An 18,295-nucleotide genomic window follows, 5' to 3' on the forward strand; every position below is an offset into this window, starting at 1 on the left:
TTTCCTTGTTCTCTCTTATATCATGGGGACACAAATTTATTTTCCTCAAAAGATTTTTTTCCTTTGGATTATTTATGTGATACAATGGAGATCAAGAATATCAACTGTTGACAGAATAGCTTCACTTACTTATAAGGTTGTACTTAAGTAAAAGATGCTATGTCTTAACACAATGGATACCACTCAGGCCACTGTGTTGCCCAACTTGAGGAAGCCTCATTTTCTGGAATGTACTGGGAACGGTGCCCCCTAGGGTTGGACGATGGTACTGAAGATAGGTACAACTGTGCTGATTTTGGCTTCAGGAACATTTTCCATGTGTGGTCAGAGTAGGACAAATATTTTCTAATCTTTTATGGCACTTTGTTTTCTTAACATTCACCACAGTATATAAACAATGTCAGTACATCTAATTTTAAATAGCTTTTTCATAGGACTTTAGTCAGAAATAAAAGAGGAAACTTTGTAGGATGTAGGAAAGATAGTGCCCCGGGGCAACAAAGTTAAAATCTGAAAACAGGTTTTCAAGTGGAAATAGGAGACTCAAGAAGTGGTGCCTTGGAATTGGGTTTCTTTTTGAAATCGAGGTTCTTCCTAGAATTCTCTTCTGCTTTGTTCAAGTGGGAATTTTATATGGAGAATTTTTTTTTAACTTTTTTTTAGATCTTACTGTATAGGAATTTGCAAAGGATGGATTGTAGACAAAAATCTCAGATTTGGTATCTCATGGTTGTAGTCACAGTAGTTCAATTTCATTTATATGAAAATGCACATTTATTCATAAGACTGAGGAAGTGCTTTTATTTTAAAACATGAAAAATCTTGAAGCAGACTAAGAGAAGGCACTTGCAAGAATTTACCAACCAATAAAGAATATCCTGAAAAAAATAGAAAAGAAAATTCAAAATGTTAACAGTGAAAAATGATTTTTTTGATCACCAAAAATTGCTATTGGAAAATGAGATAATCTTTTTTTTTTTTCTTTTTTTCTCTCATTGTCTATAATAAGTCTTCTTTAGATCACACTTCTGCAAAGGGCTCTCTCCCTCTCTACCTTGAGGTCTCTGAATTCCTCTAGACTGGGTGGGCACCTGGAGAACACAGGAGATTGGTTCCACAACCCCCTATAGCCCCAAATCCCAGATGCTCATGCCCCTTGTATAAAATGGCATGGCATTTACATACAACCTCTGCATATCCCCCCTTACATTTGAAATGTATATTTGATAAATATATATTTGATTAATGTTTGATAAACACATATTTGAAATATATATTTCAAATAATCTCTTGATTACTCATAGTGCCTAGTCCAATGTAAATACTGTGTATTTACAGTTATCATACAGTATTGTTTGGGGCATAATGACAAAAAAGTCAGTACATAGACAAGAAAGATGCAAGATTTTTTTGAATATTTTTGATTTGTAGATGGTCGATGTAGAACACAGGGGCTGACTGTGTAGTAATCTTGCAAAACCAGATTACATCAGTTGGGAACCTAGCTCTGCTACTAAAAGCCAGGAAACTTTGGGTAAGCTACTTGACCTCCGCACTGGTTTGCTCATTTAAGCAATGCAAATAGTGCCTACCTCATGTGGTCCTTGTGAGTATCAAAATAGGAAATACCAGTAAATCACACAAGCACCCCATGAGTAGTAGCAATTATTTATTGTGTGCCTCATGCTGCAACATTTGATGATTTGTCGTAGTGACCTTGCCTGATTGCTTTCTAAGACCTTTGCTGTATGAGCGTTCATAAACATAGGCTGCTCTCTTTTTCCTTGGTGAAGTTTTTAGTTATCTGTTGATTAGGGTTTGGTTTAGATATAAGTTTCCTGGTTCAGGACCTGTATCATGTGCTTTTTAAATTTCCTACAGTTTCTTGTGCAACGTTCAGAATTTTTGCACTTAGAATACTAGTTCTTAGATCTGAAATTGACTTGGAAATAATGTACTAGCGACATGGGAACTGAAGACCCAGAGACACGGAGGTAACTAATGTTACTCACATAATCATTGTTCTTCCTACAATGTCATTCTCACCTAAATATTATGAAAAAAATCTGAAACTTAGAATAACATTTTGAAAAAGTACCAAAAGTTTGGTATGGAGAAAATGAGAACTGAGCATTTTTACACAAATAATATAATTAATGTTTCTTTTAAAATAATAGCCGTAATAATTCCTAAATATGATTTTTCCCCCTCTTTATTTCTTTTGCTTTGATGCTGAGGATTTGAACCCAGGACCTGGTGCATGCTAAGCATGTACTCTGCCACTGAGCTGTACCCCCACTCCCTTATTGTTTTATAATGGCATAAACGTCATTACAACTTAATTTTCTCCTAAACTAGGCATTGTGTATTTTCAATGACCTTTGGTGAGCTGAATTTTTGCATTTCTTCCAGGTGCCAGCACCCACTTGGAACTGACTGAGCTTTGCTGTTTTTGCAGGTTGTGGTGGGGAGCTATCGGGAGCCACAGGTTCCTTTAGCAGCCCCGGGTACCCTGGCAGGTATCCACCCAACAAGGAGTGCCTCTGGTACATTAGCACTGCCCCAGGGAGCAGCATCCAGCTCACCATCCACGACTTCGATGTGGAATATCATGCCACCTGCAACTATGACATCCTGGAGGTAGGAAGTGAAGATGGTTTTTCAGCACATTCCGGAACTGGGAGTAGAACTGGAAACCACTCTGCAGAGATGGTCACATTCTTTCCAGTGGCCAGCTGCTTTCTATTCTTAGACATTCTTGTCAGTATCAGCCCTTCATGAATAATGTTGGTAGACATATGGGATTAATATCTTAGTTTAGGTTTCCTTCCAAGCAGGGCCCGACGGCCTTGGCTGTGGGCAGTTAGGAAGTGAGGCCAGAAAGAAACCCTGTGAATCAAGGAGCAGGGTGGGAGAGCCAGTGGAGGGACCCCCTGTGGACCACAGGGTTCAGCCCTTCTGGGCTCTTCTGAGGGTCCCTTTTCTGAAGAAACAGGCCGAGCATTGATCTCCCAACTGTGGGCCCCATCAATCACGATTGTGCTTGGGATTATGAACACCCCACATTTGAAGACTGGGAAGACTTGCTTAAGGAGAAAAGCATTTGAGCTGCAGGGTGTAGAGAGCAGACCCTGGCAGTAAGCACAGGAACTTATCCTGCAGCTGCAGAAACTCTAGGTGGGGCAACGGTGCTCCTGCAGATGGCTTTTTTTTTTTTTTTTTTTTTTTGTCTTTTTAATAGTCACTTAGGTAGTGTGAGGCACTTTTTTTTTAAATGTCTTTTCCCATATTTTTATTGGTGCATTATGTGTATACATAATGGTGGGATTCATTGCTACGAATTTGTAAGTGACACAATATAACAATTTGATCTGGTTGGTGTCATTCCCCAGTAGTTTCCCTTTCCTCCTCCTCCTGCCTTCCTTCCTCTGGTCCCTGTCATTTACTCTTCTGTCCTCCCTTTGATTTTTATGAGATTCCCCCACATCTTTCTTTTTCTTATTCCTTGCTAGCTTTTCACATATGAGAGAAAACATACTACCCTTGACTTTTTGTTTGACTTATTTTGCTTAATATAGTGTTCTCAATTTCCATCTATTTTTCATCAAATGACATAATTTCATTCTTCTTCATGACTGAGTAAGATTCCTTTGTGTTTATATACCACATTTTCTTTATCCATTCATCCATCAATGGACACCTAGGCTGGTGCCACAGTTTGGCTATTGTGAATTGTGCTTCTATAAACGTGGGGATGCACGTATCACTGTAGTATAACTTTAATTCTTTAGGATAAATACAGAGGAGTGGTATAACTGGGTCCTGTGGTGATTCCGTTCCTAGTCTTTTGCGGAAACTCCATACCGATTTCCATAGTGGTTTTACTAATTTACAATCCCACCAATAGTATAAAAGGATTTCTTTTTTCTACCTCCCTTCCAGCATTTTTATTATGGTTATTCTTGAAGACTGCCATTCTAACTGGAGTGAGATGAAATCTCAGTGTAGTTTTGATTTGCATTTGCCTAATTGTTTAAGTTGTTGAACATTTTAAAATATATTTGTTGGTCTTTTGTATTTCTTCTTTTGAGAAGTGTCTGTTTAGTTCATTTGCCCACTTTTTGGCATTGTCTTTTTTTTTTTCCGGAGGGGAGGGTTAAGTTTTTAAAATTCTTTATGTATTCTGGATATTCATCTTTTATCAGAATAGTATGCAAAGATTTTCTCCCATTCTGTAGATTCTGTCTTCACATTCTTAATTGTTCCCTTTGTTGTACAATAGCTTTTTAATTTGATGCCATCCCGCTTATTAATTCTTGGCATCATTTCCTGAACTTTAGGGGTTCTATCGAGAAAACCATTGCCTGCCTTTATATATTGAAGTGTTAATGCTATGTTTTCTTCTAGGAGTTGCATAGTTTCTGGTCTAATTCCTGGGTCTGTGATCCATTTTGAGTTGATTTTTTGTGCAGGGTGAAAGATAAGGGTCTAGCTTCATTCTTCTACGTATGGATATTCAGTTTTTTCAGTATCTTTTGTTAAAAAGCTATCTTTTCTTCAATGTATGTTTTTGGCACACAGATGACTGTAGATGTGTGGGTTTGTCCTGTGTCTTCTATTCTGTGCCATTAGTCTACGTGTCTGTTCTTAATGCCAGTGCCATGCAGTTTTTGTTACTGTAGCTCTATAGTATAATTTGAAGTCAGGTATTGTGATGCCTCCAGCACTGTTTTTATGAGTTAGAATTGCTTTGACTATTTTGGGTCTTTTATTCTTCCAAATGAATTGTGGGGCTGTTTTTTCCTTGTTATTTGAAGAATGTCACCATTCTTTTGATGAGGATTGCATTGAATCTGTATATTACTTTTAGTAATGTGGCTATTTTAGCAATATTAATTGTGCCTACCCATGAACATGGGAGGTCTTTCTGTCATCTTGGGTCTTCTTCAATTTCTTTCTTCAGTGTTCTATAGTTTTCATTATAGAGGTCTTTCACCTCCTTGGATAGATTTATTCCTAGGGTTTTGTTTTTGAGGCTATTTTGTGAATGTTATTATTTTCCTGCTTTATTTCTCAGCAGACTCTTTATTGGTGTATAGAAAAACTATTGATTTTTGTATTTTTTTTTTTTTAAACCTACTACTTAGCAGTCCTCTGGTAGAGATTTTTGGATTTTCTAAATATGGGATCATATCATCCACAAACAGTGATAATTTGACTTCTTCATTTCTATTTTTATTTCTTCTATATTTTTCTCTTGTCTAATTGTTCTGGGCTAGAACTTCTCATACTATATTGAATAGGAGAGGTGAGAGTGGACATCCTCATCTTGTTCCATATTTTAGAAGAAATACTTTCCATTTTCCTCCATTCTCTATGATGTTGGCTTTAGGTTTGTTGTTTACACCTTTATAAGGTTGAGGTAGTTTCTCTCTATCCCTAGTTTCTTCAGTGTTTTTTTATCATGAATAGGCACTGAATATTGTCAATGACTTTCTCTGCATAGTATGAGCCTGCTTGGGTTTTATTTTTATTAGGACAGGCTGACATTGAGGTGGTCTCCCAAGTCGCATTAAGAGCAGGGTTTGGAGGAACATTTTGAGGCCCTTAAATAGTTGAGGAAAGTTTTCTTCTTAAGGCTGAAAGGAGCAAGCCCTTGACTTTTTGTTCAAAACCTTTTTGCTTCTCTGAAATGTTCAACTCACATGGAAAATGCTAGTATGAGCCATTTGAAGTCAACTTTTTCAATGTTGCTTCAAAGGAGGCATCTCAAAAAATTAAGATGGTTTTGAAACCTTTGGGTCCTTAAGTTTATTATCATCAGCTTTTTGTTGCAAGAATCTAGTCATTAAGATGTGTGTGTGTGTGTGTGTGTGTGTGTGTGTTCTATATTTTCTGAACTTTAAGCTATGGGCAATTTAATGGCTTCTAAGTACACACAAAAATCCCACCACCTCAGCTGTAGGTACAGCTCTAGCACATCAAGTAAAGATTCTACATCTAGAAAATTCAAATTCCACAAGATGGGTGTTTTTGTTTTACCTCCATATCCATGGTGCCAGAGTACCTGGTAAATAGCAAACATTCAATGTTTGTGGAATGAATCAAAGTATCCAATGCTCTGATTGACACCCTAAAATAATGTACATCTGTAATGGTTTACAAATGAATTTTTACAACCATATTCTTATTTGAATGTTGACTAATCCCATGAGGGATTATTTTGTTCCCATTTTATAGTTGTCAAACCAAGGTTCAAATTAGTGAGCTTTTGCCTGACCATTGAATGGTGAGTGGAAGGGTTAAAAGGTAAACCAGGTCATTATTCAGTGCTCCCTGTAAGTCAGGGTTAAAACCACAGATGTGTGCAGCCTGCAAGGGATTAAAATGAGTAGGGTGTACCTTCTAGAAAACTTTAACACTTAAAAACTTTATCTGATTACAAAACAAGTTCTCACCTTGAAAAGAAATGGGGTTCTAAAATCATCCCCTCAGTAAGTGGATGGAGAGTCACTAGGAATTACCTTGAGTTGCCCAAGTCCCTCTACAGTGGGACACTGCTACAGGAAATGAAATCAGGGACATGGCTGGAAGGTCTTGGGTCAAACCCATACCCTTGTCTTTAAAGCAGGTCTGCTGTCAAGTCATTCCATCTCAGAGTAGAAAAAGGTTGCAGGAGAGAAGACACCTCCCCAAGTTCACACTCTCAGTACGAAGTTGGACTAACACTCACATATGGAACACTCCAGTGGTTTCCCTGGCCAACAGGGATATTACTGGTTGCATAAAACCCCTTTGCACTTACAGAGGCCTGGCAGCAGATCCTCTGAAGCAATGTGCGTGTTCCAAGCTCTTCACTCTCATACTCCAAAGTGCATGTGATTGTTGCCCACTTGGCAAAATGTAAATGGGTTCATTGTGCTTTTTGTCACACCCATTACGTGAGAAAGCAGAGAGAGAGAGGTTGTTCCCTGCAAACAACCTAAATAACAGAGGGACAAAATCAGGGACTAGGGGCATCAGGCAGCGTTCAAAAGGGTCCCAGGTCTGCACAGAAAAGCCCATGAGAAAAGGCAACAGTCTGCTTGGGTTTTATTTTTATTAGGACAGGCTGACATTGAGGTGGTCTCCCAAGTCCCATTAAGAGCAGGGTTTGGAGGAACATTTTGAGGCCCTTAAATAATTGAGGAAAGTTTTCTTCTTAAGGCTGAAAGGAGCAAGCCCTTGACTTTTTGTTCAAAACCTTTTTGCTTCTCTGAAATGTTCAACTCACATGGAAAGTGCTATAATATTTCGGCTAATAACAATAAAATGATTTTTTTCCATCCCCCATTCCTTAGTCACTGATAACATGTTTTAGTTTGTTACCCCTGGTACATGCTTGGTCTAGAAACACGGCCAAATATCTTAACTGCACACCGATCTTTACTGTTCCACTGAGTGCAGCTAAGTGGGACCAAACTGTCACCAGGTATTGGGCTTGTGGTATTCACCAAATTTAACCTGGAGCCATTTTTCCCTCAAAAATCACCGTCCAGAAAGTGGTCAGTTGCATAAAGCAATAGCTGTGTGGTTACTCATAACCCTGGAATGCTGACTTGATTGGAACAATAAATGGAGCTAACAGAGCAGAAAGAAATGTTCAAAACAGATTAAAACCATAGGCTTTGAAATGTTCTCCCTCCCGAGCACTTGCAAAAAACACATTTTAATCTCTGATCATCAGACCAATTCTTTTCCCCCCAAAGTTTAGTCATATGCTGTGGTGGAATGAACCACACCCTGAAATTCTTTCCATCTCTTTCCTCTTTTGGCCACATGCTAACCATCAGTTTTATTTGTGAAAGCCCAAATCACCATCCTATTGTCTTGGTCATGGAAACACTGATTTTTACATCGATCTCTGAGAAAACTCTGTAGAGAGAGCCTGAGCTGGCACCCAGCAGGAAAGGAAGTCCACTCCTTGGTGTAATGAACCAGGACAATTGCTTGGTGTGGGCAGTTAACACTGGCTGTTCTCTGTGCTATGCTAGTTTGTGAGTTCAGTCCAGCGAGAGGGGAAGCAAAGAATGTCAAAAGCGGTGGTGTTTATTCTTCTGGAGGTTTCTAGGCCCAGCCAACTCATACCCATTATGTTTGTGATCTCAAGGGGACGCATGAGCAGGAAAAACAAAAGAATATTTTGCCGACGTGCGGGTTCGCTTTGTCAGGACTTAGCATGAGTGCTCAGTGTTCTTTCTCTAACTGTGCGCGGGTTATTGGGCTTGGATGATTAGGAGCACATGCGGTCAGCTGCATGCTCTGGGGGTGGGGGTGGGGAGGGAATTCTTGAAAATGGGAAAGACTAAACGAGAAGCCATCTCTGCGCTTCCATTTGCATATGTGTATGTATAAAAGGCCACATGAGGCTCTTCCTGAAGTCTTGCTTTTGATGGCACTTAGGGGGCCACACAAACATCAGCTCCTTCTAATAAAAATAAGCCTGAAGCAGTCAGCTCGCTTCATTCCTTTGCAATTACAGTCCTTGTGCTCAGCCCTCTGGGAAACAGCAGTTGCATTCATTTTGGCCTTTCCCTCATGGCTGGGGGGAATTAATCAGACAAAGAAGTCATTATAGATTCCAGTCATGTACTCCTCCCCCAAAGCAGGCTTCTTGTTCTCACTCTCTCCAGAGAACACTTGAGTGGCTTCCCTATCAGTCAGCAGAGGGTCTGAGGGTGGGCCTGGGGGGGGGGGGGGGGGGCCCTGGGGAATGGGGAAGAGCTGCCCAGATGGGACAGGTGGGGGGACACTGAGCACAGACCTCCCTGAGAGCTTCTTTCCTGGCTTTGGCCCTGAGTATAGATTTGTGTACCTGTGCATGGCAAGTGTGTGTGTGTATGTGTGTGTGTAGATGTGTGTGCCATTCTGAAGGACTCAGATACCAAAATACTTGAAAACTTAACACAGGTACCTTTCCTCTACAAATTCAAGTTTGACAAGACCTGAAGATGAGGGGTCAATATCTTCTGTTTGATTTTACACATGCTAGATAAAAATCCAGGGGGAATTCAGAAACCAGTGTGTAAGGCTTCATGAAGGTGGGACCAAAGAGACCCTTTTCTGAGGAATGTGTCACTGAGTTGTTGAATCCCAGTCAGACAGAGTTGGAGGAATTTGGAGGCGTGTAGGAAGTCTGAAGCCGAGTAGATGGAGCTAGAGGGAGTCACCTAGGAAAGGTAGAGTCTGGAGTGATTCTCCATAAAAATTGGAGGCTCTTGTGCAGGCTCCTGGGGGCAGCAGGCACAAGAGGATCTATAGTGTTTCCTTTGTTAGTATACTCCAGAGCAAGGGCATTATATTTGATGCCTAACCTTATAAAATAGTCAGTGTGCATGGTAGGTGAATGTTCTTAACAATATAACTAGAAAAGCACTAGTTTTCCGTGAACCTGGATTTCATAAACATATGAAATTCTACTACTACTATTTACATGTCCCCATAGGAGTTGGAAAATCAGACTTAATACTGTGTTACTGCAGTGTCTCTGCCATCTAAAGCAGTAAATCCCTGAGACACCAGGAAGACAGAATGGGGAGATCGGGAAGATTCTGGAAATAATCTACTCTGTTCACCTCTACCATTCTGGCTAATGAAAGAAGCAGGCATTTTGTGGATGATTCAACTTGTGTGTTCTAAGGCAGAGGGAATGCTTTTGAAAACTCAGCTCAAGTTTATAGTTCATTCCCACCCAGGGAGGCTTAGATTTCAGTCTCTAATCACAATAGATTCAAGAGTTAGTGGTGTAAGGAACAAGGGGAAGGCTGAAATTGCTTAAATGTCTTAAGTCCTTTTTTTTTTCTACACCCCCATATTAGGTCTATGGAGGCCCTGATTTCTACTCTCCCAGATTAACCCAGCTGTGCTTCCAGAGACCATCTGTGAACCCCATGCAGGTCTCCAGCACCGGAAATGCACTAGCAATCCGATTTAAGACCGACAGCTCCATAAATGGGAGGGGTTTCAATGCCTCATGGCAAGTGGTCCCTGAAGGTAAGTGAAACAAAGGAGGTACCCTTACAATACTCATGCTGAGCCCTTGTTAAATTTTATGAAATGATTAGAGAAGTGTATTAAGGTTACACCCTGATGATTTTGTGATGTCCCAAATGACAAATACGGCTTTGGCATAGGCTTTTCCATAAAAATATATCTATGTGTCACATATATCTATGTGAAAACAAGATACAAGTTTGCAGATCCACAGTGAAAGCAGAGTTAGGGTGACTGGCTAGATGAGTTCACTTGCCAAGGGACTTGTGCCTACTCCCTGTCCTCAAATTTGGGCATTAATAAATCATAAATTGCCTTGTGCCATAATATAGACCTTGGGATTTTTGCCACATGCGAAAACAGTAAACGTTAAATTTGCCAGTTCTGAGAAATTGCCATGCATTGCATTATATCTTTCTGCCCAAGATCTTAGGTAGTCTAAATAAATTACCTTTGCAGATCTTTAAAATTGTGAATTATGGTACAAAAATTTTAAATAGATATTAAGTTATACAACTGCTACTAACACTACTAATGGTGGTATTTATGGAATGTTTATTGTGTGCCAGATACTTTTCTGTGACAAAGATGATCTTATTTAGTCCTTATAACATCACTCTGAGTGCAGCCTATTTACTATCCTGTTTTAACCACCGAGGAAACTGAGGCTTAGGAAATTCTAAGCCTCAGAAATTAGAAATGCCAAGCTCGAAATGGCAGCTAGAAATGCCAAGATAGAGATGTGACCTCAGGCTACCTATTTGATGGCCTTATTTTATCAACTCTAAGGCAAAACAGTAATTATATGAAATCTGTCTTAAAGTTAATTATGTGTAAATTTACATATGCAGTATCTAGATTGCCCCAAGATGACTCTTAATTATTAGAAAATAGTGCTGAATATTTTTACTATTATTTTATGTTATCATCAATCAAAGGCATGATGGTTGTAGATAAAGATTGCATTACCAGGTATTGGATACCATTATAGGAATTAAAAACAACCTAAGTAATTGTACTACATCTAGAATGTTAAAATTTTAAAAGGCAGGCATTAAATTATTTTAAAAATCATATATTACTGGATTATCTATTACTTTGGAAATGACTGTTCTTACAGTCTGCTGTATTTTAGAGAACAACTAGAAGGCATCTTATGGTTTTGTGACATGATTTTGTTTGCACTTATTTTTCATTATTATTTTAAGTAACTTTTGGCATCAGTATTTAAAGTGTTGAAACATCACCTTAGTATTATCCATGCCTCCTTATTTCTCTTGGGATGAATGAATTAATGTGAATATTCAGTTCTGCACAGTTTCTAGTATAGAATGAGTAAGATTAATAGTCAAGCAAAGTAGCATATTGATCTATATTGCCAGGTAATAGCCTGGGTTAAGCAACCATGATTCCTCTCATTGTTGAATTGGGTTTCCCACTTACAGGTTGTGGTGGGATTTTCCAGGCTCCCAATGGAGAAATCCATTCTCCCAATTACCCCAGTCACTATAGGAGTAACACTGAGTGTTCTTGGGTCATTCGAGTTGAAAAAAATCACCGAGTTCTCTTGAACTTCACTGACTTTGACCTTGAACCTCCAGATTCTTGTATTATGGTAAGTGGTACAAATTTCAAGCACTGTCTCTGGTCAAATCTGGGTCAAAACACTGCCATGTGAATACATTAGTGAATGTACTAGTAGTGATGATATTTTCAAAGTCAATTTTTTGGCAACTTAACATATTAGGACTTTTTTTTTTTTTTTTTTAACCCAACAAGAAAATATAGGTTGGAAGCTCAGTTTCTCCTTTATCATTTTTGCCTTTCATTGTGTTTATTACTTCATTACCAAAAAATGACTGCTGTCTTTTTAAAAAAGAAAAAATCTTATCTGTGTTCACATCTGGAGAAAGGAAGAAGGAATATTATCTGTTTCTTTTGTGTGTGGGGATGTGTTTTTTTAAAGTCAGGAAAGCAAAATTGTTTAGAAATTCCCTTTACACGTTATTGACCAGAAATGGTTTCAGAGGGGATCAGGAAAGTAGAGTGAAATAGATTTCATCATAACAAGTTTCAATCAATTATTATTAAGTTTCTGGTGTTCTCAGAGGGCTCTGCTTTTCTTGGATATCTTGATTTGCTACTTGAGCAAATCAGTGTTTAGATGGGACTGAACAGGTTGGGAGATTGCTATTACCAAAAACTTTAAAGCATTTTTACCTGAAACTGATGTTTTGTGTTTGATATAAGCGTGAATGCATTTTTCTTTTTGATTTCAGCTTAAAACTTTTGGCCACTTTTTTTCTAGCAAAATGTTTTCCATGTTTCATTTGTGTTTATAGGCATTTCATTCAAATATAAACCAGATTCTCTTGGTTAATGGGATCTTTCTATTTTAGCTTCCTGACAGTTTCCTACACAAACTCCAACTGGTTAGGTTTCTTTTAAACTCAAGAAAATTCAAGAACTTTTTCTTCTTCATTATTTTCAAAGCAGTCTAGTCTGTTTCAAGTATATTTCAAATATTAATTTATAGTATCAGGTCATTAATAAAAGTTTAGTTGACTTATAAATATATATTTGCCTTCCAAGTGAGCCTTCAGAATCTAAAAGTTAGAAAAGCCATCATGAAAACTTAAGGTATAAGACATCCTTTTTTCCATAATGCTAATGTGGACCAACTCTCCTGAAAAAGAATTAAAATTTTTGGATTTTTTGGATGACATTTAACAACATCTTTCTAAAAGCAGCAAAGAACTCATAAGGTACTGTGAAATTTTCAAGTTGAGATCTGGGAGAGATGTGAGTATAGTATTTGGGACTATTTTTGCCTGTAGGGCATTTGCTCACCCAAAAGAGGTTAGCTACACTTCAGAGAGCATCTCGGAGCAAAGAGGACTAAAATTCGAGTCCAGGGTCTGAGTAGAGTGGAAGCATTTGTGACTCATACATATCCTCGGTAAAATTAAGGCAAAGTAGGCTTCACTAGACCACAGCCCACCCTCGAGTCGCTTGAATGAACCCCACACACCTCAAGTCCTGAAATAATGACAGGGTATTGTGTATTGCTCATGCAGGTAGGCAAGGGGCTTCTGGAAAAAGTAAATTAAGATCTTCTTCAAAGGAAGATAAAATCATCCAGGTCAATAATTGTTCATATGCAATAACCAACAGACCCTCAACCACATTCATGTTTATCAGAAGACAGTGTAATACAAACGAGACATGACACCCGTAACTGACAATGGAAGCAGACCCCCGAAGTTGCCAGATACTGAAACCAGCAGGCGCAAGTTGCTACATGATTGTAATCACTGAGCTCATGTAGATAAAAGTGAAAATAAAACTTTCATCAGGGAACTACAGACTGTAAAAAGTGACATGGCAGTACAGAGGAAAAAAAAAAAAAACAAAAACAGAGAAGTTTAGAACTGATCAACACAACATCTAAAATCAAGACCTCTCAGCAGCAGGACACTGAGACAAAGAAAGAAAGAATGAACTGGAAGATAAGTCAGAATAATTGTCTCTGGAAGACAGCATAGATAAACATAAGGATTAAAATACTGAGGACAAAGAGAAGAATGGAGGAACTTTAGATTACATAGAGAAAAATGAGAGGGGTTAGAGAGGGCGAGGGTATGAAAGATGGTGGAATGTCACAGACATCCTTATCCTATGTACATGTATGATTACACGAATGGTATGAATCTACATCGTGCACAACCATAGAAACGAAAAGTTGTACCCCATTTGTGTACAATGAATCAAAATGCAGTCTGTAAAAATAAAAAAACAAATTAAAAAAATAAAATACAGATGACAGGTTAAGACACATGGATGACATGTAGAAAAGGTTTAACTTGCATTTAATTGGAATCCTAGAAGGAAAAGAGAGATAAATGGAGCAAAAGCAATATCTGAAGAGCTAATGACTAAGACTTTTCCCTAAAGCCAAGGATAGATATTATTTTAAAAAATTATCCAAACAGCCAAGCAGGATAAATAGAAAGACATACTTTAGAAAACTAAAGATAAGAAACAAATGTTAATGTCAGTCAAGGGAGTGGGTACCTGGGGAAAGATTAACCTTTCAGAAAGTGGCAAACAATGCTCACTCTCCAGCAGTGGTAATCGATAATCAGAAACAAAACAATGAGAAGGTATATTCTGTTTGAAGAAAGAAAATAACTAGAAGCCAGCAACCCTATACTCTCCTAAAATGGCTTCAAGAATGAAGGTTAAATAAAACTTGGAGCAAAAGAAGGGTCTTCAAGAGACATTTAATGGACCAGATACAAGTTGTCTCCTTGTAGTTTTGCCTGCAGTGGGCATTTCCTTGCCTCTTGTTCCCTTGCCTACTCTGCATGGTGCCACATACAGCCTTTTCTCTTTGGGAAACCCCATAACCCATAGAACTCAATGTGCAGAATTCATGACCCAGCCAAAGCTTAAGTAAAGGCACACCCAACATGGCTGCGTTTTTTTCCCTCCTGTAGTCATGAGGAAGGTTTTCCACTTATGTGGAATACAAAAATACACAGTTTTCTGATAATCATGGTCATATCTCAGTGTGCAGCAGGGCTTGGTTAACAAACTAGTAGGAGGGAACAAACAGGAGTAAGTGAAATCTCAAACAGGATCTGGCATAGACATGGAGTTGGAAAATAAACCGTAGAGATGTAGTGGGAGGATTTCTGTTGAGCAAATAAGACAAATACAAAAAAAAAAAAAAAAAATCATAATTCAGACAAATTGCAGTGTTAGAGAACCCTGTGTGAAGTAATTGGAGAAGCCCAGGTAGTGGGCAGAAGGGGCATTGTGAGCAGATGTCACTAAGCACTTGAGTGAGACATTGACATAAAAAGTGATCACACCAATAGAGTGTGTCACATGATGCTGTGACTGAGAAATCTAGCTCTGCAGTGAGAGATCTGTGGCTGTGACTGACTTTGCCATTTCTAGATCGGAGAAATTTAATCTTTCAGATACACTTTCAATAACTGGAATAGGGATAATAAGAGGACCTGTGTCAAGTTAGTTTAGAGATATTTGAAACAATGTGGGTTATTTCCTTACTGTCACATAGAAGGTTCACAGTTTGCACTAGCCCCGATCATGCGGCTGCTGCTGCTGCTGATGTGAACACTTCCGGAGAAGTGTGTTCAGTGAGCTCTGGGAGAAGGAGACAGTGTGGAGGAGGAGCCATGGGCTTATTAGCAGCCAGAGTCAAGGCTTCTTATCTCTGATCTAGGCCTCACACTCTTCAGAAGAACCTACTGAAGTATCTTTCTCAGAGTAGAGCACATAAAACTTAGTGTGCCTAAAACTCAATATACTGTCAAAAGATCACCAGGAAACAGCAGGATTGATCTTTTGGGCCTGTAAGGCAGGAACATTTTCACAATGGAGGTGACCTTGAAGTGACAGAATCTCACTCACTAATAGAAACGGGTCAATGAGGCCAGGAAGGGAGGCTGTGGGGGAAGGTTGGGAAATGGCACACACATAGACATTTGGGGATAGGAAATGAGATACTGTGTCTGGAGTGTAGACAGGAGCTGGGGGCACGTGGAGACCAAGGGCAACAGAAGATTCCCAAGTTGGACACACTCTTTTATGCCCTGGTGAAAATTTCAAAATTATCCTCTAGGTAGCATGGAGTCAGTGAAGCAGGAATGATCTACTTAGAACAGAATTTTATAGTGAAAGCAACAGCAGTGTGAGGAATGGGTTGAAAGAGAAGGAAAGGTGGGTTATGGGCTGTTTGGATAAAGATTGGATCAGAGATGATGAAGTCCTCAGATGGGGCAGTGGCCTCGGGAGTGGGGTCATTTGGAGAATGGTTGTGGTGTAATCACCTGCATGTGGGGGTTAGTTACCTGGCAGAGGGTGGGGGTTGATAGAGAGGGGACAGTTAAGACTACTTTCTTGAAGAATGGGTGAATGATGAAGCCATTAACTGAGTAAAGGGATAGGCTATAATGAATTTGATTAGAAACTTTGGAATTTAAGGGCTCCTTAGAGTCTGAAGGATGAGCTCAGTGTTCAGGATGGGGTCTCAACTGGACACACGCATTTTAGAATGATCTCTGAATATTTGGGTGGCTGTTAAAGTTGTGGGAGTAGGTGGGTCACGTATAGGAGGATTTTATAAAGAAAAAAAGGCCAACTGAACTTGTGGGGTTAACACCAATTTAGGTACAGAGGTAGGATCAGAGGAAATGGAAACTCAAAAGGGTGATCAGAGAGGTAGGTGGAGAACCAGAAGAGGGTGGTCTCGTCAAAACCAAAGGGAAGCCAGATGCAAAGATTGGATGGTCAAAGGTGTCAGTGAGGTCAGTGAGGATGAAGACTGAAACAACCACTGAGCTCAGTCTAAAATAACCTTGCAAGAAGCAGGATTGGTATGGGTAGTGGTGGAAAGTTCTAGATCATAGTGGATCAGAAACTCCTGAGCTTCCCCCCAGAACTATAGAAATGGATGTCACAGGGGGACAAGAGGCAGTAACCTATGGGTAAAGTAAAATCAAGGGAAGGTTATTTTTTAAAAAAAAATAGTGGAGACACTTTATCTTTTGTCAAGAGGGTAAGGTGCTGGTGGAAAAAGGGCAGCTGAATATCAGAGACAGAATAATTGATAAAGTCATGTTATCAGGGCAGAGACCCAAAGAAGAACCAGATTAGTTCTACAAATTTCATATTTCTAGGATGAGAATTTGGAACACTTGGCCTAACATAGGTTTTTGTTTTTCTGATTTATAAACTTATGTTGAAAAAAAATCACATAAATTGTATCTAAGCGACGTCATCTTTACTTATACAATTTTTAAATCATTTTTATAACAAAATTTTAAAATGTTAAAAAAAAGTGTGTGTAGTTGCCAAATGAACCCAATTATGGGAACAGGAGATCTGCAGAACTTTGGAGCCAGGTGGGGCAATACCCTGGCAAGGTTGGAGGCTTGGCTACAAGTTATCGTTAGTTGTCCAGGGATTCATGAAAGCAGGTATTGAAACAACAGCCATCTTTCATTATGGCCAGATGGACACTGGATGTGAAATCTACCCTAAAGTCCAATATCTTACATAATAATCTCTGCAGTTTAAGTTCACACAAAGCCCGTCATTCATTTTGGAGACATTCAACTTAATTTCTTGGTCCTGTTGCTTAGATAGAGTCATTAGCAAAGAGAAAAATAACCAACTGCCAATGATGCTGTCAGATAATGTTTTTTATTTCAGGGAATTTTTAATAGAGGTTGAGTGTACCATTCAATAACAAGGCAAATTATGCTTAGATGGGACAAGATATCTTGTATTCTAAAACTTTGGATTGTTAGAGTGAAAGTATTAATTTAACAGTTATGGCTAATAGTCAGAAACCTATAGATACATGGAATGCTGATGCTGGAAGAGACATGAGAGATTATTTAGTGTCATCTACTTATTTAAAGAAAAAGAAATTAAGGTATAGAAAGGTGAGGGTCAAGGCTAGGTAGAAATCAGTCACAGGATTAGCACTAAAAGGCAAACCTTATACTTCCTAAAGTAAGAATAAATATTTTGGTTAAGTATAAAATTTATTGTTATATATATATAACAATAAATTTTATTTATTTATTTTTATATTTATTTATATATATCGGTATATATATATATATATATATGAAACTCGATGGCAGAGTAAAGGACAACTGGATAAAAGAGGGAGAAAATAAAATCAGTGTTACTTTGGAGCCACTTTGGCTTTTATTTCCGATGAACCCAGACTTCAGTTATCAATATAAGGAAAAGTGTTAGGAACTCAAATATGGAGTGGAAAGTGCCCTGGCTTGGAAGTTAGGAGGTCTAGGTTCCATTCATTCATTCAACCTTTGGTGCCAATTATGTGCCAGACACAGTCAGGTCCTAGCTTCTGAGTGTGACACAACTCTTTACTCTCTTTATGACCTGTGGGTCTTAGTTTCTTTCTTTCTTTTTTTTTTTTTTTTTTTTTTTGTGCTGGGGATTAAACCCAGGAGCACTTAATCACTGAGCCACATCCCCAGCCCTTTTTTATATTTTGTTTAGAGACAGGGTCTCACTGAGTTGCTTAGGGTCTCACTAAATTGCTGAGGCTGGCTTTGAATTTGTAATCCTCCTGCCTCAGCCTCCTGAGCCACTGGGATTGCAGGTGTGTGCCACCATGCCTGGCTTAGGTTTTGTTGGTTGTCTGGGGAACCCAAGCAGAAAGACTGAAACTGGGAAAGAGATCTGGTTA

The 18,295-nt window shown here is 38.8% G+C and overlaps 1 protein-coding gene across 1 annotated transcript in view; it reads left to right on the plus strand.

The window, feature by feature from the left end:
* CUBN (cubilin) overlaps positions 1 to 18,295 on the plus strand; it is a 286,894-nt gene that overhangs the window by 127,575 nt on the left and 141,024 nt on the right. The window contains exons 29-31 of the mRNA XM_079108165.1: positions 2,459 to 2,640; positions 9,858 to 10,032; positions 11,478 to 11,647. Of these exons, the coding sequence (XP_078964291.1) occupies positions 2,459 to 2,640; positions 9,858 to 10,032; positions 11,478 to 11,647 (527 nt within the window). The remainder of the gene's footprint in view (positions 1 to 2,458; positions 2,641 to 9,857; positions 10,033 to 11,477; positions 11,648 to 18,295) is intronic.

Source organism: Sciurus vulgaris (assembly GCF_902686455.1).
Source record: "Sciurus vulgaris genome assembly, chromosome: 12".
Lineage (NCBI taxonomy): Eukaryota > Metazoa > Chordata > Mammalia > Rodentia > Sciuridae > Sciurus > Sciurus vulgaris.